Here is a 17303-nt window from a genome sequence, read left to right on the forward strand (position 1 = left end):
AAGGGGACAATAGAGGATGAGATGATTGGATGCCATCACCAACTCAATGGATATGAGTTTGAGTAAACTCCGGGAGTTGGTGATGGACAGGGAAGCCTGGCGAGCTGCAGTCCATGGGGTCGCCAAGAGTCGGACGCGACTGAGCTGAACTGTATCCTGTCTTGACCCTCTAAGCTCACCAGCCTCAAGCTAAACCCAAGCCCGGGGGGAGGGAAGCCTCACCCCCTCCGCACCCACACAAGCTCCACCCTCAATGATAAACCCCGCCCACACAGCCCCGGCGCTTCTTAGGTTCCGCCTCCGCAGCGTCTAGGCTCCACCCTTCCCGACCCAGACAGTGCAGACTCCGAAGAGAATTCGCTTCTTCCGGTTTAGGTTGTCATGGTGGCGCCCAGCCCACCCTGCCTCGTCTTTTCCGGTCTCAATCCGGCGTGGCAGAGTAGGTAGGCGGCTTTAGTCATCTCAAGCCCTCTCTATCATGGCGGTGCCCTGCGTCTCCTTCCGGGCACAGCCTGTCATGGCGATGCCCTGAGCAGCCAAATTCAGACACAAATACCTACGTTTCCCGGGCTCTTCCTCCTCCCATGTGTCATGGCGGCCCCCGGGGGTTACCGGAAGTAAAACATCGGAAGTGAGCCGGTGCCTCTGCCCGGAAGCGAGCGCGGCGCTGGGAAAGATGGCGGCGGAGGCAGCGGTGGGCAATGCGGTTCCTTGCGGGGCCCGGCCCGCCGGGCAGCCCAAGCCCAGGCCGCAACAGCGCACGCTCCTCGCCGCTGGGCCGGCACTCATACAGAGCGGCGACGAGCTGGTCGCCGCTGTGTGGCCGTACCGGCGGCTGGCGCTGCTGCGGCGCCTCACGCTGCTCCCATTCGTGGGTGTACTCTACCCGGCCTGGCTGGGTTCCGCAGCTACCGGCTTCTGGGGCTGGGGCAGCAGCTGGGCGCAGATCCCCGAGGCCGCGCTGCTTGTGCTCGCCACCATCTGCCTGGCGCACGCGCTCACCGTCCTCTCGGGGCATTGGTCCGTGCACGCGCACTGCGCGCTCACCTGCACCCCGGTAAGTGTGCGCGCCCGAGACCGACCACAACCGTGGTCAGGCCTCACCGCGGATCTCAGCCTCTGCGTTCGTGTCGGCCCCCAACCCAGCCGGGGCTGCCTCAGCCGGTCCCAGGCGTCGCCAGGCGCCCTCCATCCTTTTGCGCTGCTCGCTGAATTCCGACCGGCTACTGACTTAGCTGGACTACCCTGGCGCAGGTTACTTCCCTTCTCTGAAATTCTTCCTGGTGTGGTCAATTAGATTCGATAAGGTACCCTGTAAAAAGCTTAGCGCCGAGCCTAGCGTATGTCACCGTTTGCTAGCTCCCATTACTAGCGAGTACGAGTCTCCTAGAATCGGTCCTGCCTTCTTTGTTGTCTGTCTCCTACCTTGTTTTTCAAAGTGTGAGGCTAGACCTGTAGGATGGATATCCCTGTCTGTGCATCTTGAGAACTGAGCATCAGTCCTGTTGGCCAGTGCTGGGAGCCTCCACCCCACAACGACTGAAATGAGCTTGAAACGCAGTTAACTGCAGCGTTTAAGAGGAGCAGTGGGTATTTGTGAGCAAGTGACTTAACTGCTCAGAGACCCTTATGTCCGTCTGCAAGGGTATAATGTTAAAGAGGGCCGCCCTCAGAATATAACAGCACGCTAGTACACATGACCTTTAGCAGTGAGGTCTGGATGAGCGCTGCCCACTCAGCAGTTGACCGTCCACTGCCCTCTGGGCCTGCCTCATGACACCAGCCGGTGTGGACCCATGGGGACTGAGGTCAGCCTCCAACCAGCCTCCCCTCATCCCAGACCTGTTTGCTAAAAGAAGAGAGAAAGGGAACAGCCCCACGGGCTCCAGAAAGAGAAAGGGAAGCAACAACCCCACCCTACAACCTGTCTGACTCCAAATATGAACTGAATTCTCTCTTTTGAGAAACTGAAATCTCTTATCCCAGAAGGGAGACCAAACCTTCTGGGATTGATAGCTTCCAGTCAGTGCAATGAAAGATCCCAGTGACGGACAAAAGAATGGAGGGAAGTTGGGGGGTGACACCCCCAAACTTACAGCTGCCTGCTAGCCTGCAGCTGAAAAGTGGGACTGTTACTAACTTCCTCTCCAGAAGTGGAGAGCTCAACAGCTGGAGGTTGGGACCGGCAGATCCGAGTTTACATCAGAGATCTCAGATAAGTGTGCTTCTCCTCTCTGGGTTTCGGTTTCCCCTAGTGTAAAGTGAGAACCGTAACACTTAGCTCAGGGTGCCAGTGTAAGAAGAACCTGAGACGCCATCTGCAGAGCACCTGGCGTGCTGCTGGCTCCATGTACTACTTGGCACCTTTCTACCTGGCGTTCCCAGGGTTGGTAGTTCTGTCTTTTGTTGTTAGTTTCTGCCTGCTTTGGGGACCATGAACTCCTGGAGGGGCAGGGCCTTGCTTCTCAGGATCACTGCTGTGTCCTGCACGCCCCCCACCCCCAAAAACAAAATACAGGGCAACACAGGTTCTGGTGGAGCAGTCGTGGAGTGGATGCAGCTCACAGCAGAAAGCACTAACGCAGCTCTATTCGGTGCCTCTGTGTCTTAAGTGCTGGGGAAATAAAACAGACAAAATGCATTGCTTTCCTGGTGTTAGTGGGGGAGATGCAACTCCACAGTCAGTGCAAAAGGGAAAACCAGGACACAGATTCTGTGGGGGAGCTTGAGGTGGTGAGGGGTGACGTTTGAGCAAAGGCCGAAAGCCAGCGGTGTGACCATGCGCTCCAGGCAGGAAGAAAACAGCACGTGCCCTTTGCTGAAGCAAGGATGAGCCTTTTTGTCCCTTGTCACTGGAGAACACAGTGAGAATAGTACTGGGCGGCGGGGGGTCAGCGGGAGCAGCAGGCCAGGTGGGCTGGGACAGGGCCTGACTCACATGGATTGAGAGTGTACCTCGTGCCAGGCAGCATTTTTCCTGTTGGAGTTTACCTTCGTCAGCAGAGCCCTGGGCATTTGGCACTGTTCATGACCCTGGCTTTATGATATGGGCGGGACCAAAGGCCCAGTGAAATGCTGTCCCTTGTCCCGATGGTAAACTGGGTGTGGCAAAGCCCACACCTAGAGCCCAGTGGCATGTTCCAGAATGTGGAGCTGGGACTTGAGGAGGGCTCAGCAGTGGCGCTTTGCCTTTCACAGGAGTACGACGCCCGCAAAGCGACCTTTGTGAAGGTGGTGCCGACTCCCAACAACGGCTCCACCGAACTCGTGGCCCTGCATCGCGATGAGGTAGGGACCACCAGCTCCGGCATGGGCTCAGATGGGGTCCCCAGGCCAGGGGCCCCTGCCACAGACTCACCTCCCACAGGGCGAAGACGGGCAGGAGGTGCTGTCCTTCGAATTCCAGAAGATCAAGTATTCCTATGATGCCCTGGAGAAGAAGCGCTTTCTCCCCGTGGCCTTTCCAGTGGGAAACGCTTTCTCGTTCTACCAGAGCAACAGAGGGTTCCAGGAGGACTCGGAGATTCGTGCTGCCGAGAAGAAGTTTGGGAGCAACAAGTGAGTCCCAGCACGCTTGTATGTTGCCCCTGCTGAGACAGGGCTGGGGCTCTGCCTTATAGTCACAGGCCGAGTCCCTGCTCCAGTTAATGGCGCCTGCCCCATTTGTGTATGCTCAACGGTTTGGGGGAGTCTGCCTTTCAACAAAACGTCCCAGGTGAACGCGGCAGGCGCCCTATGAGAAAGATGTTCTAGTCTAGCCTCTCGCAACTTGCCTGCTGATAGGACCCCCTGAAGGGCCCGCAGCTGGAAGCCTGGCCCGGGGCTGTTCATCCTTGCCTTGTGTTTCTAGTTCTGTCTTTGTTTGAAGTTTTGTCTATAGATGTGAATTCTTGTCATTCTTCTCATAGTACCCCAGCAGCGTATGAGGGATAATAAGAAAAAAGACGGCGGTGATCAGAGCAGCTCATTTGTACCAGGTGGAAGGCAGATGCTCTGTTAGCACTTTGTCCTTTCACCTTCACCAGAACCGCCTCTGTCAACACCAGGCTGGGTGGGACCAGAGCTGGGCTTCAGAGCCCCCATCCTGGTGGTGATTGTCCTTGACTTGAAAACCCTCAGAATCTCTAGGAAATTACCTCTTGACCTAGCTGCTTTTCAAAAATTACAAAAACATTACCGCACCCAGCAATCTAATCGGAAGTCTTACCGGAAGCATTTATTGATCTCCTCCCACCCCACCCTGGTCAGCGTGCCGGCAGCCTGGGGTGGCCCGTTTCACCCCACCTTCACTTGGGTGAAGGCACCCTGGACGGTCCGGGTCAGAGCTCAGTTTGTATCACAACGCAGCCACGGTGCAGTTTCTTTTTCTCAAGTCCCACGTCCTGGACATCACTGCAGTTCTGCAGGGCCAAACAGAGACAGCCCAAGTTGACCTGGTCCCCTGGGCAGAGCCAGCCACCACCCCGAGTACTGCAGAGCGCACCTTTCAGCCCTTCTCCTCAAATTCCAGGGCTTTCATCCAAGGAATCTTTGGAAATCCCAGCTCAGACCGCCCCTCTCCATAGTAGGGTGGGGTTCAGGCCCCAGGGTGCCCCACAGCCCCGCGCTGCCCAGCCTCCTCTGTGCAGCCTCAAGGCTCCCGACCCACAGTCAGCCTTTCCTCCCCCTGGCCTTTTCCCCCAACCACCTGGCAGGTTCTCGTCTCCACCAGCCCACCGAGCGTGTGGCTGCTCCCTGAAGTGCCTGTAGTGCAGATCCAGAGGTTTCATCAGGGCTCTGCAGAGCAGAGGGCTGGGGCAGTCAGCATGCCCGCCTCGGCGCTGCACGGCCAAAAAGACAGGCTTCAATGGAGCGTGCCTTTGCCCAGGGAGGCCCTCAGTGCCCCCAGGTGGAGGAGTCAAAGTGGGGCCTCCTGCCCGTAACAGGGTGCGCCGTCTGTCTTTCAGGGCCGAGATGGTGGTGCCTGACTTCTTGGAGCTGTTCAAGGAGAGAGCCACGGCGCCCTTCTTTGTGTTCCAGGTAAAGCAGCAGCATCGGCCCTTCTCCCCACCTGGTCTTGGAACCCTCCCGGCCCACCTCCAAACGTGGAAACTTCCCCTGCCCTCGTGGGCAGAGCCCATGGGCAGAGTGGCCCTCGGCCTGCCAGCCAGTCCGCCTCAGGCGGTCTCCCGCGTCCCTGGGGACAGACAGGCCCGTGCCCCGCAGGTGTTCTGTGTGGGGCTCTGGTGTCTGGACGAGTACTGGTACTACAGTGTCTTCACGCTCTCCATGCTGGTGGCCTTCGAGGCCTCCCTGGTGCAGCAGCAGATGCGGAACATGTCAGAGATCCGGAAGATGGGCAACAAGCCCCACATGATCCAGGTGCAGCCAGTGGGGCAGTGGGCGGGTAGGAGGGTCCCCGTGGTCTTGGGGGGCATCCCCGGAACTGACGGCACCCCGCCCCCGCCCAGGTCTACCGAAGCCGGAAGTGGAGGCCCATCGCCAGCGATGAGATTGTTCCCGGGGACATCGTCTCGATCGGTGAGGCCCAGTCCTGCTCTGCCCCACGGGAGCCTTTGCCTCGGGCTTCGGTCCAACGCCCCCCCGCTTCCCCACAGGCCGCTCCCCCCAGGAGAACCTGGTGCCCTGCGATGTGCTGCTGCTGCGGGGCCGCTGCATCGTGGACGAGGCCATGCTCACCGGGGAGTCAGTGCCCCAGATGAAGGTGCCGGCTCGGGCGTCGGGGAGGGGCGTGCGCCTCCGTCTACTCAGGCCTCTCAGCATCACACTCACCGGGGAGGAAACGGGCCAGGGTCCTGCCCGGGCTCAGACCCAGGAGGGACGGAGCCTGGGAGACGAAGGAGGCACAGACGGGGCTCCTGGCTTTCCTGGCGGGTTAGCACCCTGGACTAAGGGAAGCCGGGTGGTGAGGAGGAGACGAGAGGCAGCAGTGTCAGTGGGGAGTCAGGCGCTCTGGGGTCCCAGGCTGAGGTGGGCTGAGGGAGAAGTAGAAGCTGTGACTCCGGGGTGGGGCTGGTGCAGGGTCCCAGGGAGTCAGTATTGTGCACGAAGGTGGAAAGAAGACAGGCCGGGGCCGTGACCCTGGTGACGCGCGCCAGGTTGGATAGGGAGTCCCGTGAGGGTCGGGCGGCTCCCTGCAGACTCGACCAGGCACGGAGGCCAGGGTGCGGTGAGCCATTGACTCTGCCATCCTCCCCTCCTCCCCAGGAGCCCATCGAGGACCTCAGCCCCAGCCGGGTGTTGGACCTTCAGGCCGACGCCCGGCTCCACATCGTCTTCGGGGGCACCAAAGTCGTGCAGCACATCCCCCCGCAGAAAGCCGCCGCAGGCCTGAAGCGTGAGTGCCTCGGGCGTGGAGGGCCCCCACTCCCCGGGTCTGCTCGGCCCTGAGAGAGGCCCGGGGTGTGCGGGCACGAGTGACGGCCGTTCTCTGTCTCCCCAGCCGTGGACAACGGGTGTGTGGCCTACGTCCTGAGGACCGGATTCAACACGTCCCAGGTGTGGCACCTGCCCCGTCCTGAGGAGGGTGGCACCTGGGCCGACCGGTGGGCAGCTGAGGTGGCAGCCTTTCCAGACCCCAGAACATGCAGACCATAAGCGCTCTGGCAGCAGATGCTGGGCTGGGGGCAAGTGTAGAGACAAGTCCCAGGGCAGGTCTGCTTTCCCTGGCTGGGGCTCTAGTGGAGACCCCAGACTGTGACCCCGCACACCTGGGGATCAGAAACTGTCTGGGCCAAGTAAACACTGAAGTGGCTTAAGGATTCCTTAGGAAAGATGATGGTCAGCTCTCCCCTGGAAAATTCAACCCCTGGCCCCAGTCACAGCCACTTCCTTCCCTGACCCCCATCTTCAGTCGGGGGGCAGGAGAGGCTGCTGCCCTCCCAGGAAAGCCTTCAGCCCCTCCATCCCTCTAGGGCAAGCTGCTGCGCACCATTCTCTTTGGGGTCAAGAGGGTGACAGCGAACAACCTGGAGACCTTCATCTTCATCCTCTTCCTCCTGGTCTTTGCCATTGCGGCAGCCGCCTACGTGTGGATCGAAGGTAAGTGCCCTGACCCCCTGCCCCCCCAATCTGCTCGGCCCCAGGCCCTAGGCCCCCGGACTGGCAGGCCCTGTCTGTGCAGGTACCAAGGACCCCAGCCGGAACCGCTACAAGCTCTTTCTGGAGTGCACGCTGATCCTCACCTCCGTCGTGCCCCCTGAGCTGCCCATCGAGCTGTCTCTGGCCGTCAACACCTCTCTCATCGCCCTGGCCAAGCTCTGTGAGTCTCCGGGGCAGGGGCAGGGCGCCGAGTGGGCTGCAGCCCAGCAGGGCCCCTGACCCTGGCTCCCACCACCCAGACATGTACTGCACGGAGCCCTTCCGGATCCCCTTCGCTGGCAAGGTGGAGGTGTGCTGCTTCGACAAGACAGGGACCTTGACCAGTGACAGCCTCGTGGTGCGCGGTGTGGCTGGGCTCCGGTGAGCACGGGGGCATCAGGGTCACCAGGTGCCCACCGGGGCCGTTTCTGGGCACTCGGGGCAGAGAGCTGCCCAGCCCGAGCTCTCAAAGTGAGGGCCTGGCCCAGGCCCTCCCGCCGAGGCCCACTCCAGGGGTCCCCCCAGCAGCTTCAGTGTGAGTGACAGCGGCACGTGGCCCAGCTCGGGCCTCAGGCAGCCGCGTGATCTTGGGGGCGTCGTGAAGCAGGCACAGACGCTACAAGGACCAAGGTGACACCCTAGCACTGTCGCCGCTGCCCCCCGCCCCGTGACAAGTGGAGTGTGGGGGCCCGCCCGTCGTCCTGACCCCCAGGGGCGGCTCTGCCCATGCCCGGCACTCTGTAAGCAGCGGGTCCTCCTCGCAGGGACGGGAAGGAGGTGACCCCTGTGTCCAGCATCCCGATAGAGACACACCGGGCTCTGGCCTCGTGCCACTCCCTCATGCAGCTGGACGACGGGACCCTCGTGGGTGACCCCCTGGAGAAAGCCATGTTGACGGCCGTGGACTGGACACTGACCAGAGGTGAGGGGCTGGGGCCGCCAGCACGCCACCAGCTTACACATCCCCGGGCAGGCGGCGGGTACCTGTCAGACGCCTATGTGTTCACCTCAGGGCCAGGCGGGTGGCACAGGCTCGCCTCTGTGCCCAGGTCGCCCGGCTCTGACCCCGCCCTGAGCCAGACCCCGTGTGTGGAGGTGGGGGGAGGACGGGACGGACGGAGGGAGGCAGGGCGCGGCGGGGGCGGGCGGGGGCCTGGCAGCCTCTTCCGGGCGAAGGCCCTCAGGACTCGTGCTTATTTGTTTCCAGATGAGAAAGTATTCCCCCGAAGTATTAAAACTCAGGGGCTGAAAATTCACCAGCGCTTTCATTTTGCCAGTGCCCTAAAGCGAATGTCCGTGCTCGCCTCCTATGAGAAGCTCGGCTCCACCGATCTCTGCTACATCGCGGCCGTGAAGGGGGCCCCCGAAACCCTGCACTCCATGGTGAGCCAGCCCCGGCCGGGGTCGGGAGGGGGGTCCAGGGCGGTCGGTGATCTCCCCCTGCGTTCCCTGCAGTTCGCCCAGTGCCCGCCTGACTACCACCACATTCACACGGAGATTTCCCGGGAAGGAGCCCGAGTTCTGGCGCTGGGGTATAAGGAGCTGGGGCACCTCACTCACCAGCAGGTAAGGGCCCAGGCCCCCCCCGCCAACCCCCGTGCAGATCACCCCCTACCCGCTATGGTGCCACCACGAGCAGCCACAGTTTCCTCGTCTTCTTCCCTGGCCTCTACCTTTGGAGGCCCCAGGTGGCACTCCGTCTGCGGTTTCTTCTCCCCAGCACGCCCCCTCCCCTACGGGACCCCGTCCCATCCCCAAATCCAGGGCTGCTCCCTGGAGAACACACCCAGGTCTCACCTCCTATGCTCACCCACTTTGCAGAGGCCTTGGGGCACCTTGGGGTCCCCAGCTCCGCCCCTGCCCTGCCTAGCCACCTGGCCACTGTATGGTCTTGGGGCATCCCCAGCCCTTGGTCACAGCCCGCGTCCGTGTAGGCTCTCCTCCCACCCCCATCACCAACGCTGCTCCTTTGTCTGCTTCCACTTCGGCCCTCATCCAAGTGGCTTTCATCTGCTTGCACCCAGTGGCCAGGAGATCCTTCCAGAAAGCGCAGCAGGTCACACCTCTGTTTCCAGAGCCTAGTCACAGATCTGCCAGAGCCACCCCGCCCTGTGCCGCCCACGCCCCTCCGCCCCACCCCCTGTCTCTCTCACGGTACTCGGTGCTCTGGTTTCTGTGCCTTTACTACACGTCTCCTCCCGGAGAAGGCAAGCGCCATGAGAGCAGAGATTTTCTGCTTTCTGTACAAGGTGAGGAGGGTCAGCTTGCACTCAGTGGTCATCAAAGGAGAGGCCAGACTCTCTGGTCCTAGAAGTGGACTCGCAGGGACGTTGTGCCACGCTGTTGACTGTGATAGAGGAGAGAGGTGCCGCTGGGGGCCAGGGCCGCCCAGCCACTGCTCAGCCCCTCTGCCACCAGGGCGCCTCACCCTCCCCACATCTCTCATCTTCTGACCCTCAGGTTCCCCTCCTGCAAGGAGGGGGCTGTCTCTGACACGCCCATCCCCAGCATGTTGTCGTGTCAGAGCTTAGGTATTGAGGAAGGAGGAGAGAAACAGATCTTTAGGGCCCTGGTGTCCCCATCCGCAGGCCCGGGAGGTCAAGCGGGAGGCCCTGGAGTGCAACCTCAAGTTCGTCGGCTTCATCGTGGTCTCCTGCCCGCTCAAGGCTGATTCCAAGGCCGTGATCCGTGAGATCCAGAATGCCTCCCATCGGGTACAGCCACTGGCCCCCTTCCTGCCAGCCCCCGGGTGGCGGCCTTGGCTGCTCCTTGCCGAGGGGATGTGACAGTGGAAGACAGTTGGCCCTCCGTGGGGTGCCCAGGGGTGGGCGTCTAGGCCTTGGAAGCAAAAAGCGTGGCTCTTGGTTGAACTCCACCATGACTCACGCTCGTGCTGACCCATCTTGAGGATGCTCTAGGACCCATCGCCCACCCTTGTCACCTCACTTCATCAGCCCCCAGCGTCCCGGGAGACGAGGGCTGTTCCCCCGTTCCACCCCATCTTAAGGGAAAGTTGAGACTGGCTGAGAGAATGTGGAGACCACATCCGTACAGGCTGCGTCTGTCCCGGTGGCTTTGCTGTCAGTCCTCGCGGCTTGTGTTTTCTAGTTGGGGGTTCAGATTGCAGTTTTAGGGTGTGGGAGATGAGCTGGAAGTGTCGGGGGTACTGATATGATTAGTCCTCACCCGGCCCTCAGCAGTCGGGGCCCGTTTTCCCATCACCAGCCTCCAAGCCAAGAGGGTCCACACCAAAGGCTGGTTCTTGGTGTATGTTATAATTAAAGGCTGTGAGTGTCCTCACAAAGACACAGATACGTATACTGTTTGCAGAAACCGCTACCAGACATTATGGCTCCTGGAAACCCAGTCCCCAGTAGGAGGCCAAGAGCTCCCTCTGCGGCCTTCCTTAGAAGAGGCTTAGCCCCCGTGTCTCCAGGCTGCAGTTCTGACCACTGAGCCCTGCTCTCCTGAGCGTCTGCCTTCTCCCCAGGTGGTCATGATCACAGGTGACAACCCACTCACTGCCTGCCACGTGGCTCGGGAGCTGCACTTCATCGAGAAGGCCCAGACGCTGATCCTGCAGCCTCCTACGGGGAAAGGTGAGGCCCCGTGTCTCGTGAGCTGGGGGGCCTCGAGTCCAAGAGCAGCTCCCACCTGGTGGCTCACCCCTGTGCCCAGCCTGAGCGAGCATGCCTGGCATCCTCCGGCACCTGTGACACAGGCCTGTTGGTCACAGTCCTGCCCCGTGAGCACACTCGGGCTACCCGGCCGGGGAACTCCACACCCCGCCCGTGCAGCAGCGTCAGGTGACCCCTGGCTCCAGGACCAGCGGTGACTTGCAGTCTTAAGGCAATGGGTTATACTCACAGCAGCCCGCGTTTTGTAGTCTCCCCCCGCCTTGGGCCCGGATGACTGCCTGAGTGTTCCCATTGAGAGCACGGGGACTTCTGGTACTCGTATTTGGCGTGGCTAGACCCAGGGCAGAGGCTTCGGTTTGCTTCACCAGGTCAGCCCTTCTGCTCCACGTGGAAGGGCCTGCCATTCCTGCACCACGTAGGAACCCAGCTGGATCAGTTGTTGGGGGTCCCAGCTCTATAGATAAAGAAACAGAAGTGAATCCATCCACCTGGGTCATTTGGAGACACTGTGGCTAAGGGTTTGAACTCAGGTCCAGAGCTCATGGTCTCTGGCGTCTCCTGAGTAACCGAACTGGTTGTGAGTGGTGCCTCAGAATCAGACTGGTCAAGATGCAAATCCAGGTCCAGCACCTCCAGCTGGTGGGGTGGAATCTATCAGATGCCCTAGGGTGGCCCCCAGTGCGGGGCTTGGCTTGGGAGCAGCATGCAGCAGGGGTGTCACCAGGCAGCAGGCCAGACAGAGGAGGATGCTGGCGTGGCCCAGCCAAGGGGGCTTCCAGAGCCTCCTAGCCCTTCTCTCAGTCTGTGTTATATCCCAGATCTCTGTCCCAGTCCCAGGCACTGCGCTCTTCCAAAGCCTGGGAAATCGTAGGTGGGTGGCCCAGAGATGCCAAGACTGTTAGCTTTCCAGCCAAGCTACTTTAGCAAAACAGCTAGAGCAAGCCAGGTGGAGATTGCTTTTCCTCCAGGCTGAGACAGCTCAGGGCCAGCCCAGTGCCACAAGGGCTGGTAGACTGCCCTGAGCCGTCCTTGCCACTCAGCATCTGAGCCTGGACCCACCAGCTAGAAAGGGGAAGTGGCTAGCAAGCAGTGTGTGGCCTGAGGAAGCGACATGGGGTGCCCTGGCCTAGGAGAGCAGCGTTATAGGCAAACACTATCTGGGTTTGGGTCTGGCCTCTTCATGCAGTCTCTAGTGGCTTAGGCCCTAGGTTTTCCTATTCTTTGTATCAGAGCCTTCCATGCATGATCTCTGTGGGGTGCTGAGAGCCTAGGAGGCAGGTTGCTGTGGACCTGGATTAGGAGGGGTAAGGAGTAAGAAGGTGCTCCAGAGAAGGAGGACAAGGACTGCTTATGTGGGGTCCAGGTGAGAGGGCCCACCTGACAGCTGACACCCGCCCTGACCCTGGGCCCTGGCTCTGCAGGTGGCCCGTGTGAGTGGCGCTCCATCGACGGCAGCGTCTCACAGCCCCTGGCCCAGGGCTCCCCCAAGACCCTGGCCCGGGAGCACGCGCTGTGCCTCACGGGCGATGGCCTGGCCCACCTGCAGGCCGAGGACCCCCAGCTGCTGCTTCGCCTCATCCCCTACGTGCAAGTGTTCGCCCGAGTGGCCCCCAAACAGAAGGTGGGTACGGGGGTGGCAGAGGGCAGGAGGGGCATTGGGCACAGCACAGAGCCCTCACTCGGCCCATCTCTTCCCCAAAAAGGAGTTTGTCATCACCAGCCTGAAGGAGCTGGGCTACGTGACCCTCATGTGCGGAGACGGCACCAATGACGTGGGTGCCCTGAAGCACGCCGATGTGGGTGAGCCTGAGGTCGGGGGAGGGGGCTCTTCTGCCATCACTGGCTTACCGTCAGGGTAACGCCACTGAGCCAGTTCTGTAAGGTGGCAGTGGTGAAGAGATGGGGCAGGGACCGATGGGGTTGGGGATCTGAAGGGCTCCAAGGCCAGGAAGGGATACATGTGCCTGGGGAAGAGTGTGGTGGGGGCCCAGGCAGGTTCCATGGGGCAGACACAACTTGGTTTGTTCAGCCTTCCCCCCAGGCATTGTGAGCACCAAAAGCCAAAGCCAGGAGAGTTAACCACCTTGATTCCGTGTCACACGGCACAGATAGCAAGTTGGTATTTAAAGACAATTTAACTTCGTTTCTTTCATGCACGTGTGCTAAGTTGCTTCAGTCATGTCCGACTCTGAGCGACCCCACGTAGCCCACCAGGCTCCTCTGTCCATGGGATTCTCCAGGCAAGAATACTGGACTGGGTTGCCATGCCCTCCTCCAGAGGGTCTTCCTGACCCAGGGATCAAACCCAGGTCTCCTGCATTGGCAGGCGGGTTTTTTACCACTAGCACTGCCTGGGAAGCCCCACCTTCTTTCAGTGAGTTTCAGATACTTACTTGGTTCATCAACTACAGTTCTCATGACCACATCAGTTCAGTTCAGTTCAGTCGCTCAGTCGTGTCCGACTGTTTGTGACCCCATGAATTGCAGCACGCCAGGCCTCTGTGTCCATCACCAACTCCCGGGGTTCACTCAGACTCACGTCCATCGAGTCCGCAATGCCATCCAGCCATCTCATCCTCTGTTGTCCCCTTCTCCTCCTGCCCCCAGTCCCTCCCAGCATCAGAGTCTTTTCCAATGAGTCAACTCTTCGCATGAGGTGGCCAAAGCACTGGAGCTTCAGCTTTAGCATCTTTCCTTCTAAAGAAATCCCAGGGCTGATCTCCTTCAGAATGAACTGGTTGGATCTCCTTGCAGTCCAGGGGACTCTCAAGAGTCTTCTCCAACACCACAGTTCAGAAGCATCAATTCTTCGGCGCTCAGACTTTTTCACAGTCCAGTTCTCACGTCCATACATGACTACTGGAAAAACCATAGCCTTGACTAGACTGACCTTAGCCGGCAAAGTTATGTCTCTGCTTTTGACCGCATGACTCTTGGCAATAAACTTCTCTGGGAATCACTTTGGACCTAGGTAGTGTCACATACGGAGAAGGCAATGGCACCCCACTCCAGTACTCTTGCCTGGAAAATCCCATGGCTGGAGGAGGCTGGTGGGCTACAGTCCATGGGGTTACTAAGAGTTGGACACGACTGAGCAACTTCACTTTCACCTTTCACTTTCATGCACTGGAGAAGGAAATGGCAACCCACTCCAGTGTTCTTGCCTGGAGAATCCCAGGGATGGGGGAGCCTGGTGGGCTGCCGTCTCTGGGGTCGCACAGAGTCAAACACGACTGATGTGACTTAGCAGCAGCAGAGTCACATACTTTCTTTGGAGGGTCACATACTTTATTTGGGTATTGCTTTTTTCTTGTCGTTTTTCTATAAGTAGTTTGTAGAAAGTAGGATGGATGCTCTCTGAGGTGCTTATTCCTTGGGGTGGGTGGGCAGGTGAAATGGGGGGGTTTGGTACCGGGCAAGCTGCGTCGAGCAGAGGCCCCATGCTCTGGCCCCTGACACTCTCCCACCAGGTGTGGCCCTCCTGGCCAACGCCCCTGAGAGGGTTGTCGAACGGCGGCGACGGCCCCGGGACAGTCCCGTCCTGAGCAACAGTGGAGTCAGGGCCACCTCCAGGGCTGCCAAGCAGAGGTCAGGGCTCCCAGCCCCCGAGGAACAGCTGGCCTCCCAGCGGGTGAGTCTCCAGAGGAGGAGGGGCACCAGCGCCCCCTTGTGGTCAGGTCTCACCCGCCTGCCTGCTTCGCAGGACCGCCTGAGTCAGGTGCTGCGGGACCTAGAGGACGAGAGCACGCCCATGGTGAAGCTGGGGGATGCCAGCATCGCCGCGCCCTTCACCTCCAAGCTCTCTTCCATCCAGTGCAGTGAGTCCTGCTGCCTGCCCCCCCCCACACCCCGCTGCCTGCCGCCCCCCCCCCCACTGCCCCGCCCCTCGGCCCGCGCTGCCTGGCCCCCACACCCACACCTGCGTCCCCCCGCAGTCTGCCACGTGATCAAGCAGGGCCGGTGCACACTGGTGACCACGCTGCAGATGTTCAAGATCCTGGCGCTCAACGCGCTCATCCTGGCCTACAGCCAGAGTGTCCTGTACCTGGAGGGCGTCAAGTTCAGCGACTTCCAGGCCACACTGCAGGGGCTGCTGCTGGCTGGCTGTTTCCTCTTCATCTCCCGCTCCAAGGTGGGCCAGGAGCCGAAAAGCAGGGGCTCCTGCCCCAGCCCCAGTGTGCCCTCTGCTTCTCTGAGCCATGATTCCTGCCCTGCAGGTCTTGAGAGGCCAGTTGGCCATCAGTTGACAGTTGGGCCACCCAGGGCGTGCAGTTACAGGTGGAGCCACAGGTCTGACTTACCTGCGCAGCAACCCTTGGGGTGGGAACTGTCAGCTCCAAGTTTCAGATGGAGATCGAGGGCAGGGTGGGCGCCCACTTGGGTTCTTCAGAGTGTAGCATCTCTGGTCCAGCACTGTCCACAGGCTGGGGTCTCAGTTGGGCCACACAGGTGAGGACAAGACGGTTTGGGAAACGATGATCAAGACCACTCAGAAAGCATGCAGTGCTGAGAACACCACCAAGTGGGGCCACACAGGCTGTGGGGAACGGCTTCGGGGCCGGCCAGGGAGGCCTGGGTGATGCCGACACTCAAGTGCGTGCATAAAGAGCAAGAGAAGCAGCCAGGAGCCCCACAGAGGTCGCGGTGGCCGAGGGCTGGTGCGGGAGGCCCTGGAGGCCAGAGGGCATGGGCAGCGGTCTGCACTGACCATGCCTGTGCCTTGAGCAGTAGTGGGGCCAGGGGGCTCTACGTTTATTCTAGAGCAGGGGCATGGTGGGTCGTAAGACCGCTGTGATAGCACGTGGCATTGAGCAAGGCTGGCGTGGCATCTGCACTGAGCAGCTGGAGGAGTGAGCAGGGGACTGGCACCGACCTACCACCCCCAGAGTTCAGTGACCACTCTCTACATAAGGCCTGCCAGCGAGCAGGGTAGTGGGTGACCCCAGGCTGAGCCTGGGCCCTGACCCCCCGCCTGCCTCTGCAGCCCCTGAAGACTCTGTCTCGAGAGCGGCCCCTGCCCAACATCTTCAACCTGTACACCATCCTCACTGTCACGCTGCAGTTCTGCGTGCACTTTGCGAGTCTCGTCTACCTGTACAGCGAGGCCCAGGCCCGGAGCCCTGAGAAGTGAGTGCCCGCCCAGGGCCAGGGGGCAGGAGGGACACGCGCAGACTTTGGCCTGGGGCGGGCAGGCCAGCAGAGCCCTGGTTCTGGGGGTGCAGCAGGGGTCACGAAGGGGCCCTGACCTCCCCCCCTCCCCCCCCCCGCCGTGTCCCTGCAGGCAGGAGCAGTTTGTGGACCTGTACAAAGAATTTGAGCCGAGCCTGGTCAACAGCACAGTGTACATCATGGCTATGGCCATGCAGATGGCCACCTTCGCCATTAACTACAAGGTGAGGCCTGGCCCCTGTCCAGGCACCCCCTGCCCAGCCTCGGCCCCCGTGACGCAGCTCTCCGTCCGTCTGTCCCCACAGGGCCCGCCCTTCATGGAGAGCCTGCCTGAGAACAGGCCCCTGGTGTGGAGCCTGGCCGTGTCCCTCCTGGCCGTTGTGGGCCTGCTCCTTGGCTCCTCACCTGAGTTCAACAGCCAGTTTGGGCTCGTGGACATCCCTGTGGAGGTGAGTCGCTCCGTAGCCATGGTCCCGGGACGCAGCCTGGACCTGTCTGGGCACCTGACTCACCAGCACTCCCTGCCCCACAGTTCAAGCTGGTCATCGCCCAGGTCCTCCTCCTGGACTTCTGCTTGGCGCTCCTGGCAGACCGCGTCCTGCAGTTCTTCTTGGGGACCCCAAAGCTGAAAGTGCCTTCCTGAGACAGCAGTGCTGGCCCCTGCTGCCACTGGGCAGGAGCCCCACGAGGGGCCCAGGAGGGAGCACTGCCCCCACAATGAGGCCGGCTTGGCCTTGCCCACCAGGACTGAGCTGGGACACCCCCCTCCACCCCCGACCCTGCCCCCCTATGGCTGGCTGAGGGCCTGGCTGGCGGAACCAGCCCTGGGCTAGCACCTTTGGTAAATAAAGCAGCATTGATGATTTTAAGAAGCCTCTCCTGCATCTGTGTGCCACAGAAGGGGTTGTCAGGGTCTGAGTGGTCCCCAAGGAAGGTCCTGGCCCCTGCCTCCCGCCTTGGGCAGTGTGAGGTTCTGACTTTGCTCTGCAACACATTCGGCACTTGGACAGGCCAAGCTCAGAACCCAGAGACCTCTGTGCACTTCCTAGTTTTGTAAGCGTTTCCATGGCCTCGCAGCTTCACGTTTTTGACATCTCAGGCACTCAGGGAAGTCTTAGGATCGTGGCAATTTTCCTTTTTAAGTAACATGCAAAATAACAGCATGCCTTCCTCTCATGGTGTCAGATACAAGGAAGTTGAAGTCATTACAGATACTGAGTCGGGTCACAGCCCTCAGGATTCCGCAGCACACAGGTACCAGCACACGGTCATCCTAGCCAGGGTCTGGCCTGCAGTCTGGCTCTCAATACTGACACTGTCTTTCCTTCCAGAAGGCGTTCACCCACTACAGTTCAGGAGCTATGGACTTGGTGGTGTGAAAACTAAGAGCCACAGTCAGAGATTTCTTCGCTTTTC

At 60.5% G+C, this 17303-nt stretch overlaps 1 protein-coding gene across 1 annotated transcript; it reads left to right on the forward strand.

The window, feature by feature from the left end:
- Positions 1 to 643: 643 nt before the first annotated feature.
- On the forward strand, positions 644 to 16756 carry ATP13A1 (ATPase 13A1). The gene is made up of 26 exons (XM_069590596.1): positions 644 to 1057; positions 3199 to 3288; positions 3368 to 3558; positions 4947 to 5019; positions 5206 to 5361; positions 5451 to 5520; positions 5598 to 5704; positions 6208 to 6337; positions 6443 to 6498; positions 6915 to 7041; positions 7124 to 7261; positions 7341 to 7461; positions 7845 to 8002; positions 8288 to 8463; positions 8536 to 8646; positions 9669 to 9794; positions 10571 to 10679; positions 12140 to 12339; positions 12422 to 12518; positions 14189 to 14349; positions 14422 to 14536; positions 14654 to 14850; positions 15703 to 15845; positions 16000 to 16111; positions 16193 to 16336; positions 16420 to 16756. The coding sequence occupies exons 1-26, from the start codon at positions 677 to 679 to the stop codon at positions 16528 to 16530; spliced, it is 3600 nt and encodes a 1199-aa protein (XP_069446697.1). The 5' UTR covers positions 644 to 676; the 3' UTR covers positions 16531 to 16756.
- Positions 16757 to 17303: the final 547 nt, after the last annotated feature.

The sequence above is a fragment of the Ovis canadensis genome, chromosome 5, assembly GCF_042477335.2.
Source record: "Ovis canadensis isolate MfBH-ARS-UI-01 breed Bighorn chromosome 5, ARS-UI_OviCan_v2, whole genome shotgun sequence".
Taxonomy (NCBI): Eukaryota; Metazoa; Chordata; class Mammalia; order Artiodactyla; family Bovidae; genus Ovis; species Ovis canadensis.

Excerpts from the sequence above, each read along its gene's own strand:
- ATP13A1 (XM_069590596.1), top strand. The coding sequence starts at position 677 with ATGGCGGCGGAGGCAGCGGTGGGCAATGCGGTTCCTTGCGGGGCCCGG. Across the intron at positions 8,647-9,668 it reads GGCACCTCACTCACCAGCAG|GCCCGGGAGGTCAAGCGGGA; the intron begins GTAAGGGCCCAG and ends CCCCATCCGCAG. Across the intron at positions 9,795-10,570 it reads TCCAGAATGCCTCCCATCGG|GTGGTCATGATCACAGGTGA; the intron begins GTACAGCCACTG and ends CCTTCTCCCCAG.